We start from the raw sequence: 24,267 nt of genomic DNA on the forward strand, positions 1-24,267 counted from the left end.
TGGGGGAGGAATCACCATTTGAGAAAGTTTTCTTAAAAAAATAAACACAGTAATTATGCATTTGGCAAAAAAGGGGGGGAAGCACTGCTCAATTCTTGTCAACACTGCTGACTAGTGAAGAAAAAACCTGTCTTGTTTTTGATACGAAATAGCTATACCACAAATCTTAGGAGTAAGTGGTGTTGTTTAAAATCTTAATCATCAGTCAACCCTTAAAACCAAATCAGTAACAGACACAGTATTTTAAACTGTTATTTAATTGTATACCCCTGTAAAAGGGTGTTGGCATGGAGGAAACCTGGGCTTCTCTGCCAGCTCTTCCACTAACTAGCAGCGTGACCTTGGGAAAGTTACAGTAACCTGTGCTCATTTTCTATGTATGGAAAATTGGTTGTTGTGGGGATTAAATGAGTTAAAGTATGTAACGAACTTCTGAATAGTGCCTGATTTATAACATGCCATATAAGCACTTGGTATTGAGACAGTTGAATGCCCACTCCTCAGCTAAGGAGCTATGCTATGCTAAATACCTACAGAAGGAAGTTTCACTAGTTCCTAAAAACCACCAAGGACCTGGAGAATGACCAGGTGGCATACCTAAGAAAGCTAAGGCTCTAATACTTATTACCTGGGTGATTTTCAGCAAATAAATCTCTTAACTTGCCAAAGATAAGGCTACTCCAAGAAACAAAAGGCATAAAACACGCAAATGTGCTCTGAAAACCTTCAAGGATTCTACAGATCCAAGTCTTGATGCCGACTAAAGAGGCAGTGAGCGGTCCGCCCAGCTGCAGACAGGTTAACTACTATTGCCAAGGGAAGCTTCCTTCCCCACTACCCTTACAAACCGAGTTTAACCACACCAGCATCTCTTACCAACCCTAGCCCCCAAAATACACGAAGTGCTGAAACTCTAAGGCTTAAACACAATTCTAGCAGTTTCAACAGAAAAACATAGGTTAAAGCAGATCTTACATATTAATTTGAAGACTGCCTACGTTTCTAACAAACTTCCTTTCCTAGCTGTTCGTCACTGAGCAACTCACTCTGCGGAAACAGAACACACAGCATATTCGACCCTCAATTTGTTTAAGGGTTTTGTTCAGCCCTATTTAGGCAGAAAATGATGAATGATATCAGACTAATTACTACATACCAAGGTACAGACTAGTGCTGGAAGGAGAGTATTAAGACTAGAAGAGGGGGCGGGCCGCGTGGCCAACTGGTTAAACTCACGTGCTTCGCTTTGGCGGCCCAGGGTCCACCCGTTTCAATCCTGAGCCAGGACCTAGCACTGCTCATCAGGCCATGCTGTGGCAGCATCCCACACAGAAGAACTAGAATGGCTTGAACTAGGACATACAACTATGTACTGGGGCTTTGGGGAGAGAAGGGAAAAAAAGCAAGATTGGCAACAGATATTAGCTCAGGGCCAATCTCCCTTAAAAAAAAAAAAAGAGACTAGAAGAGACATGGAAGACTTCAGAGGAACTGGACATGAAGACAAGGAACACTTAGATGTTAAGGGTAACCACTCAGTATGTTTTAGATGCTACATGCCAGATACTATTCTGTGTTATTAATTAGCTTATTTAATCCTCACAGTAACATGAAGACAAGTACTATTACCATCCCTATTTTCTGGCTTCAGTTTCATAAGACAATTAACTTGTTACATTAACTTATTTTCAGAGAGTATCATACAGTATCTCTGTGATAAAGTACAGATGGTAAGAGACTGAAAAACCAACGTACACATTCAATCAGCAAAATCAGGCCTGGACTCAATATTTGCAAGTATCCCAAGTACTGTGTAAACCTAACAAGTTAAAACAGATTTTGTCTACTTTAAAAAATACACATAAAACATGAGCTTACTAAAAGCCCCAAATCTAAATCACTCTTAAAGCATTCATTTAAGTAAGGAAATTAGTTAATATATTTTAAAATGATGAATCATTTTAAACAGTGCTGTATAATGAAACACACCTGTAGTTGGCACTATAATTTGGAGATTAATTTTCATTTATTAATGATTATTTAGATTGATAAAAATTATACTCTAAAAGTCCTCATAATCTGCTTTTGCTAATGGAAGACAAAAATCTGAATAAATTAGAATCCCAGATTTAACCTCAAACCTATTGCAAACAACTTAAGCCTCTTTAAAAAAAATTATCAGGAACACTAACAAGCCAAAATGACTGATCTGAGAAACTCTGCCTTTTTTGCAGATGTAAATATTCTATTAGAAATTAGACTAGAAAAAAATCAAAACTAACTAAACTGAAATCAATTTCATTCCACCAATACAAAACACCCTCAAGTTCTTAAAAAATCAGCCAATACAAAATTTCTCTGAGCAAAAGTTTTCCTTGCTAAAGAAAATATCAAATAATAATTATATTCATAAACAATCTTTAGCATCCATCAATTACCATGTGCCAGGGACTGTACTAAACTCTACATTTATCTTTACAAGAGGGAAACAAAAACTTCAAGTCGGTTGCCCAAGGTTACTCAGCTAATACTAATTCAAGCCTGACCATTTAAACCATTAGGCTACTACTAAAGCTAGAAAAAAAATTTATTGACTTAAAATGATGGAAAAGGAATTTTGAAAATAACACATTTCTCAGGTTGTCTAAGATGATAGCTTTTATGATTTCTTCAACCAAAAATTATAGTTTTCTCAAGGTTTTCAAGAATAGGCTTGCAGTGTTTCCAAAGGAAGAAAGGGTTAATCCATTCTTCAGAGCTCTGCCTCCACACACACCCCAACTATTTTTAAATCTGTAGGGAAATCATCTACATCCCTGTAGTTACATTTACAGGCAGCATTTACGGAGGGGGCTTTCCTGCGTTAGGAATGGTGGTGGGCACTTCAAACATCTTAATCTTCACAAAACCAACTAGAGGAAGGTGGCATCGCCTCATTTCACAAACTAAGAAAATTAAGATTCAGAAAGGCCAAGATTATGCTGCTAATCTGTGACTAATTTGGGCCTGGAAACTCAGTATCTGAATCCAAAACAGCACTGTTGCCATCAGTCTACCTAACCGTAAATAAAATAAACTACCTCCATATCCCTTCCTCCCAAAATGTGAGAGAGCTAGAATTAGCGCTCCTATCATAGATGGTATAAGATCAGCACTGTTCAACACGCTAGTCCCCAGCCACGTGTGGCTAGGCAACACCAGAAATGACTTCTTATAACTCAATAAAACAGTATGAAATAGGATAGTCACTTCTTTGTACGTTCTAGACTTTAGTAACTTACACATCAATTTTAATTTCAGAAACTATTTTGACTGAGCAACCTAGATAGGTTACAAAAATATTTCTTAGTGCAACAAATTTGCTCTTCCACTGCTGCACACGCGTATGCCTCCGAAACTCAAAGATGACAATGGATTTGCTGACACGACTTTCCTCTTGTAGATCTCTCTTAAAAGATGTCGCAGGTATGAAATAAGACTGAGCCACAGGAGGAGCGCAGCCCTTTGGACTCCCCTGCAAATTCTATAGCATTCACTCATATCTTGGAAGCGTTTAGAGCGAAGCTACCAAGAGGGTTTAAGAATGCGACAATGATACCGCGTTGGGTGTGTGAATTTAGTCTCAAGCACAAACCCGTAAAATACAAAAAACACGACTTTCGAGTTAAGAACAGAGGTTCAAAAGGTGAATGGCGAAAAAAAACCCCGGCCCACACGTACCCTACATTATAATACAAACGAGAGCGCATTCATCTGGGAAAGGCGTTTGGGCAAAACAAAATGGGAAAAGCCATCCCTCCAAAATGGAGGGAATCGTGCAGGCACAGGAGCCAGGAGCCGCCCCGGGAGCGCGCGGCCAGCGCCATCGCCTTTTTCCGGTCGGTCTGCTGGCGGCCGCCGGGCCGGGCAACACCACGCGGCCGCCCGCGCGCGGCCCCGACGCCCCCGGCTCGCCGGCGGGGAGGGCACGCAGAGCAGGGTTGAGCAGAGCTGAGCAGGGCGGCGCGGCGGGGCAGCGGCGGAGGGGGCAGCCCGGGGCCGAGGGGGCCCACTCACGTTCTCGCAGCCTGTTCTTGAAGTTGGGGTCACTCCGTCTCTTGCGGTCGAAGTAAATGCAGTACCCGATGAAGAGGGCCCCGCACACACCGGCGGCGATGGCGCTGTTCCGGCCCACCATCTTCTCTCCACCGAGGAGCCGGGTCGGCGGCGCCGGGGTCCGGGAACAAGCACGTTGGCCGCGAACCCTCAGAGCTGACGGCCCCGCTCAGACCTCACGCCCGCCGCGGGGGACGCGGAAAGGCCGAACACGCGTCACTTCCGGCCCTAGACGTCCGAGGCCCCCGGGGACGTCCTCGGCAGTGCCTGAGCGGAGACGCCCGCACCGCTTCTGCGCCTGCGCACCGGGCAAAGGCTCCCCGGCGCGGGGGTCCGCGTCGGTGTGAGGTTTTTGCGAGTGATCACGCATTTCCTTAAAAGCCCCTGAGCGTGATGTAACGAGGGGGCTGTGTGGCCGGCGTGCACAGACTCAGAAGAGTTTGTAGCTGACTTCCTTGTGGGTGTCAGACAAAGATGGAAGGTTGCTGACGTCAAATGCTTCATTTTATTTTTGTATAATTCAGGCAACCTGTGACTCTTATTTGAATTTAACTGAATTTGCTTTTCAAGGTCAGTCACAATCCATTGTGCAACAAGCTCCATAATTTGGTGATTCAACTTCAAAAGAATGTTGCAATATAGTCTCATGAGGAGCAGAAGAAAATTAAATGGAGCAGTTCCTGGAAAAATATAGGTGGTAAAAGTAATTGAAGGAAAAAATAGAAAACGTGAGTTGTTTTATAGCCACCGAAAACATATATGTAGTTTAAATTTAAAAGGACACAACCCTGGGCAGAAAGCAGACATTAAATAACTAGAAATTGATGAGAGGCATGGTAAGAGAAGTACACGTCGTGTAGTAAAGAATTTGGCTGGCCCTCTGTCCCCAGTCTTGGGAGGGATCCTCTTATCCCCTTGAGTGATAGAAACTCATGGTGGGCCATGACAGTTTATGCTAGGGAGATGGCTCATAATGGGGTTGGCAGGCCAGAAAGACCAACTGTGTGGTTACAGGGTGGGGACTTTGATCCATGTCGTACCAGCCCTACCTCTGGGGAGGGGAGCGGGGTGGCTGGAGATTGAGTTCATAATGAAATCCAAATAAAAACTCAGCACAGAAGCAGGTGTTTCCCAGGATGGCAATACTCGTAGGTACACATCAATGTGCCACGTGCTAGGAGGGTGAGGTGGTGTGACTCCATAGTGAGAAGGCAACAGAAGCTTTGGGATTCCCCCAGACCTCTCCCTTTCTATCTTTCCCTTTGACTGGTTTTGATTTGTATCCTTTTGCTGTAAAACTGTAATCCTAAGTGTAGCACTTTCCTGAGTTCTGAGTCCTTATAGTGAATTACTGAACCTGAGGGGGTAGTGGAAACCCACAGATTAGTAGCTAGCTAGTCAGGAAAGAGTGACCTGGAGACCCCCCAAATTTGTGACTGATGTCTGAAGTGAGGGCAGTCTTATAGGAGACTGGGCCCTTAACCTATGAAGTTTGGCTTAACTGGGTAGTTGGTGTCAGAAGTCATTGCAAGGGTACTTATGGAAACATTTAGCTGGAGGTCCTAACCTAGTCCAGGAGTCTGGGAAAGCCCTTCTGCTTAAGTGATGATGAACCTGAGACCCTATGGAATACTGGAAACTAGACCAAAGGTATGTGTGCATTGCCTGCACTGGGTGGGGGAAGGCAGAGTATGGAGGTGCGTACGTAACCAAAGCAGAGAAAATGATTGGCATCAGAGGATTGCACACAACAGAATAACACAAAAAGCCTTTGCTTATACCCCGAACACACACATTCTCATTCTGCCCATCCCCCAAAGTTGTCAGTGAACCTCAACTGAGAGGTACGTCCTGAGCCTCAGGTGTGCTGGAACAGAAAGGACTTGTCCAAGGCGACAGACATGAGGCCTAGAACTTGACTGTCTTGAAAATCTGAGTAGACCTTGTGGCCGTTAGAGTATGACTCCTGAGTAAACAAACATGCTACTCATCTCTATCCCTGTGTCGTGTGTAGTAAATGCAATGTAAATGTTGAGGTCACTACTATGAGTACAGGATACCAGGCAGCAGGTTTATGCAAAGCCGTTAGAGCAACATCTGTACCTTTGAATCCCTCCCTCTACGTTTACCTCGTTTACCTCATTTACCACTCTGCATGACCACTCTACATTTTTAAATACCTGTTGTAAAACACCTAGAAGCATAGAATCCTGAAACAGAAACAGCCTGGGAAGCCCCTAGGCACGTGTTTGTCAGTGGAATCATTAGTGGGTTGTGGAATAACCATAGTGGACCATAACCAGTATTTTTAATAAAATAGAATAAAAAATATCAGATGGCAATAGGTGTAGTAGGGACCAGTACTGTCATGTGAAACTTTCGTGTCAGTTAGATATATCCATGTTTGTACGGGTCATGATGCAAACTTAAAGCTGGTGCAGATCATAGTCAAAGAAGTGTGAGACCACTGATCTCGTCCAAGCCCTTTATTTCACCAATCAAAAGATTTAGATAAAGAGGCTGAGAGGCTTGTCCAGGGTCCTGCACACACAGCCACAGAGCCGGGGCAAGAACAGGATGCCTTTCCACCCCAGTCCAGGGCTCTACATGAAAACCTGACACCAAAAGGAGCACTCCATGTTAAGGACACTAAAATTATATAAATTTATATACATTTATATAAATATACACTATATCCACAATATCCACTATATATCCACTATAAAACACACAATTAAAATTATGCACTCTATATACTCTATATATCTATAGGGATAGTCTATAGATGATGCTTTATATAAATTTAATTGGAAATATATGCAAAAATGCTCAAAATTTGTCAAGTAATAAGTATCTACTGAACCTACTTATGAAAAACAAGGTTCTAAGCACCATAGCGGATACTAAGCATAAAATATCCAGTCCCTAGAGATGAAAATGGAGCTCTCTCTGCTTTCTACAGAGCTACATTTTAAAGACCCATTAGGTTTTCCTTGTGCTATGCCCAAAAGACAGGATTTTTCCAAACGATCAGTAGTAATAACTCACCGTCCCCCAATCTCCTTATCCACCTAAATGATATGATGTATGTATCACAGATTCTACGAGCCTCAGATCAGCCTCCCTCCTGGATACAGACCCAGCGTGGTTAAGATTTGTGAGACAGGGCACCAGCTATAGCACACGGGTAGGCCCCAAGGGGATGCAATTGTCTTCTCTCCTCTTGTTGAACTTTATAGCTTGCGACTTAATTACCACATTTTATCAGAAAATGTTTCCTTTAAATATTTTTTTGAAAGATTGTTTCAGTCTATTAGGTGACATTAAGAATCACAAGTTTTCCTGGGAGAATATTTTTCAATCTGCTTTATAGCCAATTTGCCAAGGACTTCAATAAGCAGAAAATCACTGGTCAAGAATAAGGAATCAGAGCAACATTTCATATAACCTTCTTGTTGGTTAGTCATTATTAGGTTGTTGAAATAATTAAAACCCAGAACTCCACTTATAAGTGCAAGAGAAAAGAAGAAAAATGAATAGCTATTATATAACAGCCCTCAAAACCTTTCTTCTCAGGGGTTGTGATTCAACCTTAGATCAGTATTCCCACTTTAATTATTCAGATACTCTGTCTAGATACAATAAGCGTTAAGGTTGATTGTTTTATTTTTCTTTAAAGATACTTTTTAAAAATTTAGTCTCATCACAGGTAATTCTTGAAATAACTGTCTCAAGTGTTAATTATATATTTCTAACATACATTAAAATAATACATAACTAAAATTCTAAACGTTCACGCTAAATATAAAATCATCTCTTAAACCATTAGCAATATTACATAATCCATGGTGACTCATCTGCCTACATCTTAAAACAAATGTTTCAAAGGTACTGCTACAATGTGAATAAACTGAAAAAGTTTCGAGTTCCACCTACACTAGCCATAAAAAATTCTGAAACTCAATACATGGGTTCACCACACTTTTATTACCAGTACTCAGTGGAAAGAAAAAAAAGCTCCAGATTTCCAGATTGCTACTTTTGTTTCTTCTGTTTCTTAGTCCATCCACTTTTCTTCTGTCCTTTCTTTTTCTTCTTAATGAGAACAGCTTTTTCTCCAATAAATAAACTTTTAGAATGTCCTACATTTTTTGCAGCAGAATTAAGTCCCTGCTTAGGTTTAGTGGCGTTCTTCAAACTGGGATTTGAATTTTGTTTTAATTTCTCTTTATTAACAGAACGCATGACTCTGAGTTTTCTTCCCATCAGTTCGGAATTATTTAATTTCAGAGCAAGATGAACAGCATCTGTATTCTGCAATAAAAATAGGTATATTAATTTCCACCAGAAACTCATTTGTAAAGAAACTAGTAAAACTGCAACTTCAATGGATCAGAAGAACGTCGGAGCTTGCACATAGAAACCCCTCCTGCTTCCACATCCAAGAAGGCCATTCCCAAGGGTTTCAGCAGCTGTGTCTGGAGTCTCGTTTTAATCATGCTCCTCACGAGTTTTTCCCCAGGAAGCACTCAAGCTGCCTTGTCAAATAATCAGATAAGTCACAATCCAATAAGCTTCATTTTCTCATTATAAAGTGAAATTTCAACTAACTACGTTAGTCGTATGCAATCTTTTAAACCAATGAACCTCCTTCTCACAAGGCTCTTTCGGCCAAAGCCCCTCAGCATTAGCTGACCTGAGGGCAGGGAATGCAATGACAGATCGAGAGGTTGGACCAGATGCCTTGTAGAGTTCTGTTAGATCCAAAATTCTATTATTCTTTTATTCTAATATAGAACCACTAAATGCTAACAACTCTGAATACTCGTAAGATGTTTGTTAAAGGGCTTTACAAACTTATCAATAGAAGACAGAGAGCAGAAAAACAGTAAGATCACTACAGTACAGAATGAGGGAAACACAAGGCTGTGACCACCTTTCTTAAAATCTACCTGGTAATACATATCAAGAGTCTTAAAAATGGCCACATGTCAGGGCTGGCCCAGTGGCGTGGTGGTTAAGTTTGCGTGCTCTGCTTCAGCTGCCTGCGGTTCACCAGTTCAGTGGACCTACACACCGCTCATCAAGCCATGCAGTGGAGGCGTCTCACACACAAAATAGAGTAAGACCAGCATGGATGTTAGCTCAGGGCCAATCCTTCTCAAGCAAAAAGGGGAGGATTGGCAGTAGATGTTAGCTCAGGGCCAATCTTCCTCACCAAAAACAAAAAAGAAGGTCACATTTCTTGACCTAGTTAGTAATAGCCCACTGGGGAGCTATCTCCTGAAGAAGTAATCCAAAAATGCAGGCAAACATTTGAAGAAAAAAATAACCACTCCAATTTCATTATTACAGGGAAAAATATAGAACAATGCTATGTGCAACATTTGGAAAATATGAAAGTATAAATTATGTGATATCACTCACTAGAACGTGCTTACACAAAAGAAAGCAACAAAGCAAACTGCAAAATTTTATATTCACGGATTAAAGTTCAACTACAAAACAGAAGGCCCAGGAAAAAACTGAAAGGAAAAGTATTAATGGGTTATTGTGGAGGGATGAGAAACTTAAGTGCCATCAGATAATATGTATATTCTAATCACGTTAGGCATGAAACACTGGTTAATATTTAGTGAACTAAATATAACCAATTTTGTACAAAGACTAAAATTGTCTTCTACTTGAATGAATAGTCAATTCTTTTCTCCATTTTACAGAAGGTGGAGATTCATATTTAATACCTTTCATATCCAATATCTAAAACATAATTCAATAACATTAATATGAAGAAAGAGGGAACTAGAACATCTTTTGGTTAGGTGCAAGTATAGAAACAGTACTCTTACAGCAGGTTACGAATTTAGTTTTCTTAAGACGGAATCTGACGGTGATGGTGACAGTTATGTCTGAATGATGAAACAGAGGGGACAACCCTTCCCAACATTTCAGAGGACAGTGACAATGCATCAGTCTCCCATACCTCAAAGAGCACATAGCCGAACCCTCTGCCGACTCCTGTCACTTGGTCTCTCACAATCCTTACAGCCACTATATGCCCACAGTCCAGAAAGTGTTCCTCAACTGCAGACTCTTCAACTTCTAGAAACAAAGCCAACCAAAGTGAAAGTAGAGACTTGAGATTGCCTTAGAAAGATGGAGATGTTCAATAACACAGGAAGTTAAGCACCGCCCCACGAGAATCAGTCAAGTGACACCCCACCCTTTCTAAAGTTAGTCTTAAAGCAAAACAAAGTTACTGCTCAGCTGTTGTCTTAACGATAAACAGGTACGTAATTTGTTTAAACAAACTTACTGTATGGGAGATTCCCCACAAACACTGATCTCTTGTCCCTCTGAAACACAAAGGGTGTTAATAAAAATCACTCACTGGAGCAGAAAGTCGTCCTCAAGTCTACCCTTTTCCTCACCCCGCGTCTCTGATGGGTCTCCATCTCCTGATTTAAGCCCCACCTCAGTCCCTTGTTTGATTCAGTTTCCTCTGTGTTGCCCCCTGGAATGTGAGTGAGCACTGGAGGAGGGAGTGGTTTTCTGGTCACAGCTAGCACTGACACATGGCAGTGCTCAAGAAAGACATGCTATATTGGGGGTGGGCAGACTTTTTCTGCAAAAGGCCAGAGCGCAAATATTTTAGGCTCTGCAGGCCATGTGGTCTCTCATAACTACTCATCTCTGCCGTTATAGCACAATACATAAAAATAAGCTCATGGGTGTGGTTGTGTGCTAATAAAACTTTATTTGAAAAATCAGGTGGGAGGTGGATTTGGCCCTTGGGCCATTTTGGTCACCTGTGCAAGGTCCACAATCAAAGCCAGGGGTGTCAACCAGGCCTCTGTAATTTCTGAGGTAACTCTGACAATGACAGTAATGCACTCTATGTTTCTGTGGTGAGCTCTTACAACTCACCCCTCATTCATTTCCAGACTTTTGTAAAATGCAAATATGGTCATGCCACTCTCGTGTTTCAACTTGTGGAACAGCTGCTGGACAAAATCCAGGCTCTGCAACATGGCAGACCAGCACCTTCATAATCTGACCTCTAACTATTTCTCCAACAGCAACTCTTACTGCTGCCCTCCTCCTATCTACCCACTATCAACTGTATTAAGCTCTTGGTATTCCCTAAGCAAATGAAGTTTTGGTCCCCACCATTTATACTGTTTTTCCTGCCCGGATAGCCTCATCTTTTTTCAAAAAACTTTTTTTGCCTAGATAACATGGACTCATCTGGCACGATTGATATGACACCTGTTCTCCTGGAAGCCCTCCTTTGTCCCTTCTTGCTGGCACCTCCCCAAGCCAAATGCCCCATTCCTGAGCTGACAAATATCCTATGCATTTATGACACTATTTATCATAGAACAGTGCCACAATTGGCCCATCTGCTCATCTTCACCTTTATATTCTGAACTCCTAAAGAACTGAGACTCTATCTTAGCACTGTACACCTGACACACAGTAGGAATTCAAAAACTATTTAATGGATAATTTAACTTCTAGCTCTCAGTCTATAAGGTGTTTGCGTGGATGATCTCCAACATAACTTTCAGCCTAATGCTCTATGATTCTTCAATTTAATGGAGGGAGTAGGGGAACCACGTTCTTGAAGCTAATGTTGACTCAAGTCCTTGTGTCATTCTAGGCAACAGCGCTGTGACCACAGAGGGCACAGGATGTTTCCTTCTGTGCTTCCCTCACGCTCACTGCTGATTCCACTCCTCTCCTAGCAAAAACTCAAAAGAAAATGATTTTCTCTACAAGACTGGTTAAGTTCTTTAAACAACTCATGTGCTACTTACAGATGAGGTCTCTGATGCAAGATCAACTCTAATACGAAATCCATCAGCAATTTGGGCCCCATTTCTGTATTATAAATACGAAGGGGAAATGGCTGTTAAAAATGAGCACTGAGTTACTATACTATTTGCTCTAAAGTGAAACCAAGAATAAAACATGAACTCATCAATACTTAAATAAAGTAATCTGATCAAACCTCAAAAAGATAAAATTACCTTTTCAATGCTTTCGCAGCAGCACTGTCATCCTTAAACACTACGTAAGCATTAATATTTTTCTGATTGGGATGAATTGTACGTCTACACAGGAAAAAAAAAAGACAATGTAAAATTGTCTAATCTCAAAGTCACTAAAATAAATACAGCCTGTTTTCTACTCTTAATCAACACATATGACAAGAATTCCTGGGAGAAGTTTCATCTCTTTTAATAAATATTTAGTAATAACTCAAAAATAACACACAACTTATACAGATACTGGCTGAAACATGTAACCCATGCCTTCTTACTAGTCATCACTGGGAGAGGTCCAGCCATGTGCAGACCACCCATGCAGTGCCACCAGGCTAGAAACTATAATCTTAGCTGCAGCTCTGTATCTACCACACACACAAACAGATGTGAAAGACGACTTAATTTTTCCTTTTTACTATAAAATAAAAACTACACAAACATGTCTAGCTTAGTGAATTATTAACAGGTCAACTCCCTTGCCGCCACCCCCCCCCCCCCCCCCCCCCGAAGCCTCTCTGTGGCCTTCTCGATTGTAGCCCCTCCTCCCCTCCAAAGGTAACCACCATCCCCACTCCTATAGGAACTATGTTTCTGCATGCCTGTGTGGTTTTACCACCCAAGTGTCTATTCCTACACGTTATACTTTGGTCTTGTCCATTTTCCCACTTAAAAAAGTCTTTTGAGGGGCCAGCCTGGTGGCGCAGCAGTTAAGTGCGCACGTTCTGCTTTGGCGGCCCAGGGTTCGCTGGTTCGGATCCCAGGTGTGGACATGGCACTGCTTGTCAGGCCATGCTGTGGTGGGCGTCTCACATATAAAGCAGAAGAAGATGGGCGTGGATGTGAGCTCAGGGCCAGCCTTCCTCACAAAAACGGGAGGATTGGCAGCCGATGTTAGCTCAGGGCTGATCTTCCTCAAAAAGATAAAAAAGAAAAAAGTCTTTCGAGTCTTGTTTAATCTACAAGATTCCCCCTTTATCTCTCGTGTTATCTTAGTGTTTAACCCACAGAATTTCCCAAAGCCTGGGCTTTGCTGATTACAAGCTCATAGTGCAGTTCAGCATGTTCCTCTGTCCTCTATATTTCTTCAAATTGGCAGCCGGATACAGTGGTTTGATCGGACCCAGATTTGACCTCTTTGTCCAGACCATAGATAGTGTTGTGTTCTTTCCATGGGAGGCATGTTATGACTATTTCTCACTCTTTTTTTAAGGACAGCAGCTGTTGCTGCTCAATGCCTTAAACCCATTAATTCACTAGGTTTGGAAAATGGTGATCTAATTTAGATGAGACCAATCACAAAAAGACCATGGTAAATGACCACAGATCCTTCCCTGAAGATATTGCCCTATTGTTTTGAAGTAACAAAAATGTTAATGAAAAAATGAGTATCATCAAGAAAGGCACCAGAACATAACGTCAGGGCATGGCTCACGGCATTCTGCAGTAACAGTTTTACATTGATAAAACAAGCTGTGATTTACTGAATGCCTAACACATACCAGGCACTGGGTTAGGCATTTTATGTATCTCCTTTAATCTCACATCTCCGACATGAGTGTTAGTTTTCTGATTTTATGGATAAGGAAGCTGAGACTTGGATAAGTACCTGACTACAATCATAAGTTGGTAAGTGGCCAGCTTAGCACTTAAACCAAGTCTAGCTGACTCTGGAGCCCCTATTCTTTCCCTACAACATGCAGCTGCTGACAACATCCAAATCCAACACGTCCTAGCGTAACACTGAGTGTCTTAATTTTTGTGTCTCCCCCAAATTCATACATTGAAATCCATTAATGCCCAAGTGATGGTAACAGGAGGTGGGGCCTTTGGAAGGTGCCTAGGTCATGAGGGTGGAGTCCCCATGAATAGGATCAGTGCTCTTATTAAAGAGGCCCCACAGAGCTCCCAGCCCCTCCTGCCATGTTGGTCCTGGCTCTGAATTAGGAAGCTGTCCTTCACCAGAACACAACCATGCTAGTACCCTGATCTTGCACTTCCAGCCTCCAAAAGTGTGAGAAATAAATTTCGGCTGTTTATAAGCCTTCCAGTCTGTGTTACTGTGTTATAGCAGCCCAAACGGACTAAGACAAACCCCAAGATAACATAAATGGAAAGTGACTTTAAAAAAATCTTAATAATTGTATCGTACTCTGTTACTCTTTGAGAAGAGCTCTCCTTGCCTCAGGGAATACAAAGTGCAAGCATGTAACTCTGCCCCTTTCTGCTTGGCAAGAACACGCCTCGTATCAAGCTTGATGGATGATTTTTAACAACTAGTCACATCTAGACATCTAGGTGTCAATGACATCTAGAGTTCTACTTCCACCTAAAAAGAGAACAGAACAACCGAAGCCAGTGTGGGGAAGGCACAAAGCCCCACCTGGCTTCCTCTCTCTGTGGAGGAGAAGGCTAAGCCGCAGGGGCAGCAAACCCTGTCACCCCCAGGGCACAGGGAAGATCCCTTGTGGCCAGAGGAAGGGAAGCCTCCTACCATTGGGCAAGGGTTGGGAAATGTTCTCTGCCATGAGACCCACCAAAGGCACAAGGCGGAGTATGGCTGCCACAGGAAGGAGGGACGATCAGGTATGCTTCTGAGACACAGACACACAGGGCTTGCCCAGGACAAGAGAGAATCCCACTGCCTGCTACCAGACCACCAAACAATAGCACTCTCTAAACTGGATCTTCAATAAAATCTAAGACTTCTGTGCTCTTCAATCCCACACCTCCAGGTACTTTCTCAAGAGAAATGACCTGTATGCAAACGTTTTTAGTACCTTTATTCATGACAGCCCCAAATTTGAAATAACCCAAATATTCATCAACTGGTGAATGGATAAACAAAATCTGGTACGTCCACACAATGGAATACTACTGGGCAATGAAAAAGAATAAGCCACTGAGCATGCAACAAAATGGGTGAATCTCAAAATCATCATGCTGAGCAAAAGAAGTCAGACAAGAGTACATCCTATACAATGAGTCCACGTACCTAAAACTCTAGAAAATGCAAACTAACACCAGAGATAAGAAGCAGGTCACTGGTCACCTGGAGACAGGGGTGGAGGTGATGAAACTTTGGGTGGGGAAGTATTCAGCATCTTGACTGTGACAATGATTTCATGAGTGCATACATATATTAAAATCATAAAATTGTATACTTCAAATATGTGAGGTTTACTGAAGGTAACTTATATCTTAATAAAATAGAAAAAAGGTTAAAAAAATTTTGATTATTATGAAAAAGCAAAAAAGTTTCACATGGCAAAGTCTCCATAGCAGAGTGAAAAAGCAAATGACAAACAGGGCAGAATATTTGTAACTCGAATCACAAAAGGCTAATTTCCTTAACATCCCACAGATCAATGAGAAACAATTCAACAGAAAAATAAAGTGGGCAAATGACAGTAACAATTCAGATAAAAGGAAAAACAAATGACTTGAACATATGAAAAGATGTTCACTCAAGAGAAATGCAAATTAGAAATACCATCTTCCCCTATCAGATTGCCAATGATCAGAAAGCTCAAAAACATACTGTTGGTAAAGGTGTGGGAATATAAATAGGTTACCATCTCTATGGGATAGCAGGCCAAAATTACAAATGCAAAGACCCTTTTGACTAAGCAATTTCACTACTAAACGTTTATCCTACAGATAAACTGACACGTACAAAATTACATAAGTGCAAGGTCATTCACTCCAGCATTATTTGTAATGGTCACAAGACTGGAAAAAAACCTAAATGTCCATCAGTGGAGGGTTTGTTAAAACATATTATGGTACACCTTATAGAATACTAAGATGCTCTGAAAAAGAACAAGGAAGCAATTTTACATTGATATAAACAGATATGCAAGTTACAGCAAGCGGAAAAAGGGGAGATGTGGAGTAGGAAATACACTGAATACCTCTGCATGAGAAAGTTACATGCGGGGGCGGGGAGAACATGTATGTGTATCGATTTGTAAATGCATAAAACATCTCTAGAAGGTTATACAAGAAAGTAAAAGTAGCGGCTGCCTGGGGCAGGGAACTGGCTGACGAGGAAAAAGGTGCAGGAAAGAAACTTTTCACTGCATACACTTCTATACTTTTTTATTTTTAACTATTTGCTTCATTATTTATTCAAACAATTAAATTCAGAATTTTTTTTAAATTGGGAGTGGGGACAGAGCTGGTGGCAAGCACAGAGAGCAAACCCCATTTTTTTTGGCACCAAAACTGCTCAGTACTACTTTTACATACTCCTATCGGAACCTGTTTCTGCTGAAATTTAGGCCCCTGGGTTTTAGCCTCATACAGAATTAAGTTTGTATGGCCCAAAGGAGAGTTGTCTCTTACCAGGCTTTCCACTCCCCACAGCATCTGAGCAATGCCCTGCATAGAGGAGGACTTGTATGTTTGGTTACCTCACCAAACATTATTATGGCCAGAAACACATAATAACACATATTTATCAAGAGTTAACTACACAACTGGAGCTGTGATGGTTATGGGAAAAAACTGGCAAAGACCTCGTCTGCCAAAGAATTCCAAAACAGGAATGAATGTAGAAATGAACTTGCCAAGATGTCCAAAGGGACTGTTGCAATTCAAAAATCTTGAGATAATAGGATTCTCAGAAATATTTGTAGAAAATTTGTAACCCAAATCACAAAAGGCTAATTTCCTTAACATCTCACAGATCAATACGAGAAACAATTCAATAGAAAAATAAAGTGGGCAAATAATGTTATTTATATACAGATCTTACATTAATCTATATGTTTAATATACATATATATACACACACACACATCTGATATATACACAATATATACACCTCTGCTTGTAAAATCCATCATTTCCTGTCCCAGTAAGAAAGAACCGCCCCCTGCAAGATGAGGAGACTAACAGGAAACCCTGCATAAAACTGAAGGTAAATAAAAAATAAAAGTTGTACACCTTAAACTTACATAACATTATATGTTAATTATATTCACTTAAAGAAATAAATGAGAAATAAAGGAAACTTGCATGTCTCATCCTTAGCACTAGGTAGAAAACAGGGGATAGGGGAAAAAATCCCCCTGAGAATTTGAACCACAAGCCACACTTCCAGTATGGTCCCCAAACCCCCAGAGAACTTAAAGTGCTCTTGGGCTAGCAGTCCCCTCAGGTGATCGATGGAAGCAAACACAAATTCTCTCTGGAAAAACCTGACCAGCCAGTAGCAGCCATCGGGGCACCCCTGATTTTAAGATGCATCTTGATTTCAAAAAGGTTAAGATATGGGAAAATGTATGCCTTAGAATTGATGAAATATGGTATTTATGATTTATACTAGAATATCTGGGTGCAAAACTTAATTTTCTTCAAACACTATGCCCAGTTAAACATCCTTGAAATTTCTCATGGTGCATTTTCTAGTAAGTTATTTTACAACACTTGCTGTGACTCCACAATTTATGTTAAGGCTTAAAGGCAAACATCTGACAAATTTATATGCTATTACAAACATAAGGAAACAGTAAGGCATGATGTATTATCGAAATAAAAACATCTATGAAGTGATCTCAATTTTAACCAAACTGGAAGAGCGTTTAAGACTACCTCCTTTCTCCAATTATAAACTTACTTTATTGCTGCCAACTTTTTGGACCGAGTTCCCTCTGCCGGAATCTTTTAAGAGACAAAAAGGGTATTAAAGAAAATTCATTATTTGAAATATTACTTCAAATTAATTATATTTTGATTAATTCAAGTCTACATATCTAACTCTGATATAATGTGATTTTAAATACATTCTAAGGAAATACTGAATTAGAAACAACTGTCGTAATGTTATGCGAATGGGACCTGGTGGCTTACGACAAAGATTTCCGAAGATAGTACCATATTCAGATTTAATGGGCAGTGACTCTCAACCTACATGCAAGTAAACATACTGAGCCCTCAAACTGTGTCAGATGACTCGAAGGACCAGGTCTCTGGTCATGAGGGGACACTGATATTGAAGATGCACATGAAAAATGCAAGGAAAATTGTTCTAAAAAATGAGCATGGAAAAAGGGACACTTCTAAATTAATATTTTATTGTATATCCTATATGATTTTAAATATGTCTAACTAAATTAATAAGTGTATGAGACATATGACTTCATCCATATCTCTAAGAGTTTATAAATGCCAGTTGGCAAAATAAAAAATCTTTCTGGAATCTTTAATTGGACAAATAAAGGAATCCCCTTTATATTCAGGTTCAGTTTATTTACAGTCATGTTATGGGTTTTGCCTACTCAATTGACATAGCAAACAAAACACCCGCTTACCCTCCAAAATACATTGGACATCATTTTAATATGTGAACCCATTAAATTATTTAACGAAGTCCAAAAGTCAGCAATAGATACGAAGAGAGACTCTTCTCTCGGGCTAGATTTGAACCTGCTAATTCAGAAGGTTCAAGTCAAGTGCTCCTCCATCTAATTAATACCAACTCGTTTAATAAGTCTGATCTAAATGCAATATATTTTAAGATTATACAATTTTAAGGGGAGAGAAAACATACCAGAGAACGAAATCGTACAGATTCTATTTGCCCGTACTCTTTAAAAAATGACTTCAGCTTCTAAAATAAAAAAATATAAATACACTTTAGTCCATCTTCACAACATCAAATAAGTGCTACAAAAAGGATTTAAGTAAAACTCTCTAATAATCTTTTACTGCCAGGTTTTATTTTAAGAACACTTCAGGAAAAGTGGGTGACTATTCAGTTAGAAGACAAAAACATTTTAATGAAACTTATATAAAAAGAAAACACAATTCAAGTTAATTTAGTATCCATAAGATATACAACGTTTTTGTCTTTCAATCTTTTATCTTTACTACATGTAAACTAAGATTATATATTCCACAGATTCTCTCATCTTTTCACATTGGCTTAAACCAGAAATGAGTTTTAAGGATGCTTATGTCACTATGAGAAATTCCTCAACTGTCTAGAATTAGGACAATCAGGCTGAAGAAAAATCTAGAGTGTGAATTTTATATGTTATTCTTATGGTTGGCTCAGGAAGCGAAGAATGTATATCTCTTACAGCTAGGACAATAATTTCTATAACCAATTCTAATTCAAAAATAACTTATTGAATGTGCAAGGATACCACATACACTCCCTTCCCTTGAGCCTCTTTGAATCTCATAGGAGGACCAATAACTAAAACTATGCTACAAAGCAAAATATGTTATCTTATACAAAATAATCATAAATCAAATGCTAGCAGACAAAAGGGTAAGGGGGAAAGGGAAAAACCAGGAAGTGAGTTTTTTGTACTGTTTGTTTCTAAGGAAGTGAAATTTAAATTGTCCTTCAAAAGATGAGCAGGATTTTGGCCTAAGGGACTGCCAACAGTGTGACCATGACCTAAGACACAGAAGGTTACAGGCATGTTTCTGGTTTAGTGAACCTCACATAAGGGAAGAAACTTGAGATGCACTCAGCCATTTACACAACAAATATTTATCAAGCCTCAAGTATGCGCAAGGCACTGTTTCAAGTGCTATGGATACAGCGGTGAAGAAATGAGAGAAATCTCCCTGCACATGTGGAGCTTAGGTTCCAGTGGCATGTAACAGGAGATACGGCTAGAAGGAAAAAAACCCAACAGACAGGAGGTTCAAGTAAGATTTGCAAAAGCCTGAATTAGGGCAGTGATGACAACAATGGAGAGGAGGGGGTGGGTACTAGAATCAACCTACAGAACGATTTATGTAGTCATTATAAGGAAGTTATATATTAATGACATTAATTATATGCTTTTTAGTAAAGGAACAGTAAACAAAGTTATGAATTACTAACTTCTCTGAATCGCTACAATATAAAGATTATGCACTTACCTTCTTATTACATGTGACAGGCAAATTCCCAACAAACACAGTTCTCTCATTCTTTAATCTCTCTTCTTCTTGGTTGGTTTGAAATTTTTTTCTTTGATTTACAACTGTGTGATCCACATCATCAAGTACTTTTTTATCTGCTACTTTAACAGCAGACTGAGAATTTTTCCTTTTCTGCCCTTGTTTCTGGTGAATTTCTTCTTCTAAATCAGCACTTGCTAGAGCGTGCTCTCTTTTTAAAGCCAAAAGAAATAAGAGTCAATGAAGTTGGGTCTAGTATTTGACAAAGCAGAGGGATTAGAAATATTTCCCACCTACTTCTGGTTTACCTAAGTAAAAAATTGCCATTCACAAATATATCTAAATTTTAAAAATAGCACTATCAAAAAGCCACTGGTATTTTTAGAAAACTCAAGAGTTGGAAAAAGTTAAGCTCAATTTTTGAAGGTATGTTAAAACTGCTAGGTAATAACAGCAAAGCAACAAAAGTTCATTTAAACAAAAGTTGGTTCATTTAAAGCTCCTGGAGATTCAGTTTATACTCTACCGGTTCCTAACTGCATCCTCTGTTCTGGAACTCTAGGAGGACTGCAGCACTCCCAGGGAGTCTATAAGGCTTAATATGCCTGCAAAATACTTTGTAAAAGCAGTATGGCCAAGAGGAAAAACCAGATTTCCTACTTACAGTAGGTCTGTAATATTTAAAGGACTGCTTGTCAAAAGTAAATTCTGAAATGGCAAACACAACATAAAGTATTGGTGTGCATGGATAAGTGAGGTTGGCGCATCAGTCCAAAAAGAGAACTGGTCTGGGATCTTGAGTGTGGGGGGAGAAGGGGTAGGAGGAGTCATAAAAATGATTCATTCATTCAGTAAATATTTACTGGGTTCTTACTCAGTTCTAGCCTCTGGGGAGACAAAGAGAGAGACTATTAAAGGCCTGGCGCCAGCCCCATGGCCAAGTGGTTAAGTTCACAAGCTCCACTTCGGTAGCCCAGAGTTTCACGGGTTCGGATCCTGGACACAGACAGGGCATGGCTCATCAGGCCATGTTGAGGTGGCATCCCACATGCCACAACTAGAAGGACCCACAACTAAAATAGACAACTATGTACTTGGGGGATTTGGGGAGAAAAAGCAAAAAAAATAATAATAATTAATTAAAAAAAAAGGCCTTTCAATAGCCTAATTTCTAAAGATATAGGAAAAAGTTCACACTAACATGGTAACATTTATAATACATGGTGTAGAAACATAAAAGAAACAAGAAAGGCTTCTTCGAGAAGGAAAGCAGTGTCTGGTACATCCTCAGTCCTCAGTAAATCTTGACCATTATTATTCTTCCACTAGACCATAAGCTCCACTAAGGTCAGGGTCTATGTCTAGTTTTTGGTTCACTATGGTATATAAAGTACCCAGAGGGAGTGAAAGGAAATGAGACAGTATGGTAAGCTGGGAACCAGGTCAAGAAGGACCATGTCTGTTAAGATTTTATCCCACAAAAGATGGAGAACCACTGAAGACTTTGAGAGTGTCTAAAAAAGATCACTTGGGCAGCAAAGTGGAAGATAATTAGGAAGGAGACAAGGCTGGATAACGGAGAGAAGTAAGGAGACAGTCACAGATGCATGCATCTGAGAAGACAACAGACCAACCGAAGTAAGGGAGGGGTTGGAAAGGCGAAGACAGATTAAATAGATAATTAAAGACAGCATCATCAGAACTTGGCAACTGATTAGATACGCAGGAAAAAGAAAGAGTATAAGATGACCCCAAGTCATGGGCTCAGGAAACTGAAGGGCTGGTGATAACACTCATGCAGAAGAACAGGTTTGATAAGGACAATGAGCACAGTTTGAAGCATCGTGCTTTTGAAGTGGATACGGAATATACAGGTGCAGATGCCAGGAGGCAAAGAGATACACAGGTGTGGAGATCAGGAGAGAGCTCAGAATGGTGGAGCCATGGGCACAAATGAGATTGCCCAGGATAAGGGGTGAAAAAAGGTCAAGAGAAGATGACCAAGAAGAGAATCCTGAGGAAAACCAACGTTCAAGGAGCAGTTAGAAGAAAGGGTACCCATAATGACACTGAGAAGGAACAGACAAGGATAATCAGAAGAGATTGCTATCAAAGAATGGAATAGCTTCGAGAAGAAAAGCAGCCACGTGAAATGTAACAGAGACGACTTGTAAGACAAAGGCTGTACAGCCTACTAAACATGGCAACTAGGTCAGGATGGCTTCACTGAGCACTGGTTCAGAAGTATGGTCAGATCACGCAAAAACAAACACAACAACCAACCAACCAGACTGTGTGGAAAAAAAAACAGATCAAGAAAAAGAGAACACAAGCACAGACTTCTTTTTCCAAAAGCTTGACAATGAAGGGGAGGACTGAGGGAACAGCAGCAAACAGGGACACGTGACTGTGAACAGGGTTTTGTCTTGTTGGATTTCTTTTTTTAAGATGAGAATCTTGAGGGGCTGGCCCGATGGCCGAGTGGTTAAGTTCGCGTGCTCCGCTGCAGGCGGCCCAGTGTTTCGTTGGTTCAAATCCTGGGCGCCGACATGGCACTGCTCATCAAACCACGCTGAGGCAGCGTCCCACATGCCACAACTAGAAGGCCCCACAACGAAGAATATACAACTATGTACCGGGGGGCTTTGGAGAGAAAAAGGAAAAAATAAAATCTTTAAAAAAAAAAAAAAAGAGATGAGAATCTTGAGCACATGTACATGGTGGACAGATCAAAGATATGGGAAAGAGTAGAAGATGGATATATCTGATGGCATAATCCCCAAGGAGGCAGAAAAAGAGGTATAGAGTATACATAGCACAGGTGACTGAATCAATCTTGGACAAGGAGGAAGACACCTATCTCTGAGAGAAAGAGAAAAATTAAGGATGTGCGTAGATTCATTAGGTAGGAGGACAAAACACAGTTCACAACTGTTAGCAATTAATAGCTCTCTGAATCAAGATCACCTTGTCGAAAGAGAAAAGAGAAAGGGCTTGAAGAGAGGGGCCTAACAGACTGAGGACAGTTAACTAGGAACTTGTGATGGCACTGCTATTTGGATCTTGATTCAAATAATCTGAGGGAAAAAATTTACGTTAAAAGGAGAAATCTTATCTCTGACTGAATAGGTTTAAGAAAACCAAACTCATCTTTGAAATACATACTTAAATATTTATAGATGAAACATAAGTCTTAGGTTTGCTTCCTAATAATAAGGGGGAGATGAACGGGGTAAAGATAAAAAAGATGGGCCAAGTATTAATAATTGTTGATGCTGGGTACATGAGGCTTCCTTATCCTCTTTAACCTTTTTGAACGTGTATGAGATTTCCCATAATAAGACTTTTTAAATTAGAACTATGAAATGAGAAAAAAATCAAGATGAATATTGCAGGCATAAGAATCTCAACTTCTTCACCATCTAATTTAACATCAACCACGAGAATTTTACCAACCTGTCTGCCAACTTTTTGTCTGCATCAGAAAGTTTCTTCTTCACTTTCATTTTTTTTGGAGGTTCTTGCAAAAGCGATCTTTGAATTTGGGATGTACTTTCTCCCTCCTCATCCTGTTTCCTTTTCTTGGTGGTTTCCTTCCAAAAGTTTGAAGTTACGTTTGAGACTTCATCCTGTTTAATAACTTAGTGATCTAAATTAGCACATCTTCTCTCTCAGTGGTATGGCCAGCGATGAAAGGTTACTTAAAATTAATCCTATCTGCCCCACTTTAGAAATCACGCCCCGCAAGGTAGATGGCTTGTTTTAAAGCTGTTCCAATGGGCCATTCGGAACAGACTCGGGTGACTTACTTTAGGCACGGGCACGTACACGGGTTGAAGCTGAGGCTCAAAAGAGTTGAAGAGGGCTGCCAGCCGACCTGCGCTGCCTCTGGAGGGACGCTTGCCATGGAACAAGCTATTGGCGACTTGCCCAACCAGGTAGTCTCCGCTCAGACTCCCACGCCCGCCACCGTCGGGGTTCTCTCTAGACACGACGCCAGAGACTCAGCGACTGCACGCCACGCCCCACCGCTTCGCCCGCCCGAGCTCCCGAACGCACCGCCCTGCCCAGGGAGACGTGCCAGGCGCCACTCACCCCTCCTCGGCACTTCTCTTTTTCTTCCCTTCCACGGCCATGCTGGTTCCACCGCCTGCAGCAAAGCAGCAGCACGTCCTCCTGCACTTCCGGGTCCTGGCTACTTCCGCTCTGGGAGCCA

The 24,267-nt window shown here is 40.7% G+C and overlaps 2 protein-coding genes and 1 non-coding gene across 3 annotated transcripts in view; all 3 read right to left on the reverse strand.

Moving 5' to 3' along the window:
- TOMM20 (translocase of outer mitochondrial membrane 20) overlaps positions 1 to 4,303 on the reverse strand; it is a 15,671-nt gene extending 11,368 nt beyond the window's left edge. Inside the window, exon 1 of the mRNA XM_046653677.1 lies at positions 4,057 to 4,303. Within this exon, the coding sequence (XP_046509633.1) occupies positions 4,057 to 4,177 (121 nt within the window). The 5' untranslated portion in view covers positions 4,178 to 4,303. The remainder of the gene's footprint in view (positions 1 to 4,056) is intronic.
- On the reverse strand, positions 3,455 to 3,589 carry LOC124236519 (small nucleolar RNA SNORA14). Its single transcript, XR_006887756.1, has one exon. It is a non-coding gene; the product is annotated as a small nucleolar RNA SNORA14 (small nucleolar RNA).
- Positions 4,304 to 8,063: 3,760 nt separating the features above from the next.
- On the reverse strand, positions 8,064 to 24,264 carry RBM34 (RNA binding motif protein 34). The gene is made up of 11 exons (XM_046652164.1): positions 24,147 to 24,264; positions 23,861 to 24,035; positions 23,508 to 23,644; positions 20,031 to 20,262; positions 18,700 to 18,759; positions 17,767 to 17,810; positions 12,129 to 12,212; positions 11,916 to 11,979; positions 10,412 to 10,451; positions 10,079 to 10,197; positions 8,064 to 8,409 (listed from the first exon to the last, which is right to left on the reverse strand). The coding sequence occupies exons 1-11, from the start codon at positions 24,185 to 24,187 to the stop codon at positions 8,131 to 8,133; spliced, it is 1,275 nt and encodes a 424-aa protein (XP_046508120.1). The 5' UTR covers positions 24,188 to 24,264; the 3' UTR covers positions 8,064 to 8,130.
- Between the last annotated feature and the right edge of the window lie 3 nt (positions 24,265 to 24,267).

Source organism: Equus quagga, chromosome 2, assembly GCF_021613505.1.
Source record: "Equus quagga isolate Etosha38 chromosome 2, UCLA_HA_Equagga_1.0, whole genome shotgun sequence".
NCBI lineage: Eukaryota > Metazoa > Chordata > Mammalia > Perissodactyla > Equidae > Equus > Equus quagga.

Coding starts and splice junctions, on each gene's coding strand:
- RBM34 (XM_046652164.1), bottom strand. CDS start 24,187: ATGGCCGTGGAAGGGAAGAAAAAGAGAAGTGCCGAGGAGGG. Junction 24,036..24,146: donor AAGAGAAGTGCCGAGGAGGG/GTGAGTGGCGCC, acceptor CGTCGTGTCTAG/AGAGAACCCCGACGGTGGCG. Junction 23,645..23,860: donor TGTACGTGCCCGTGCCTAAA/GTAAGTCACCCG, acceptor AACTTTTGGAAG/GAAACCACCAAGAAAAGGAA.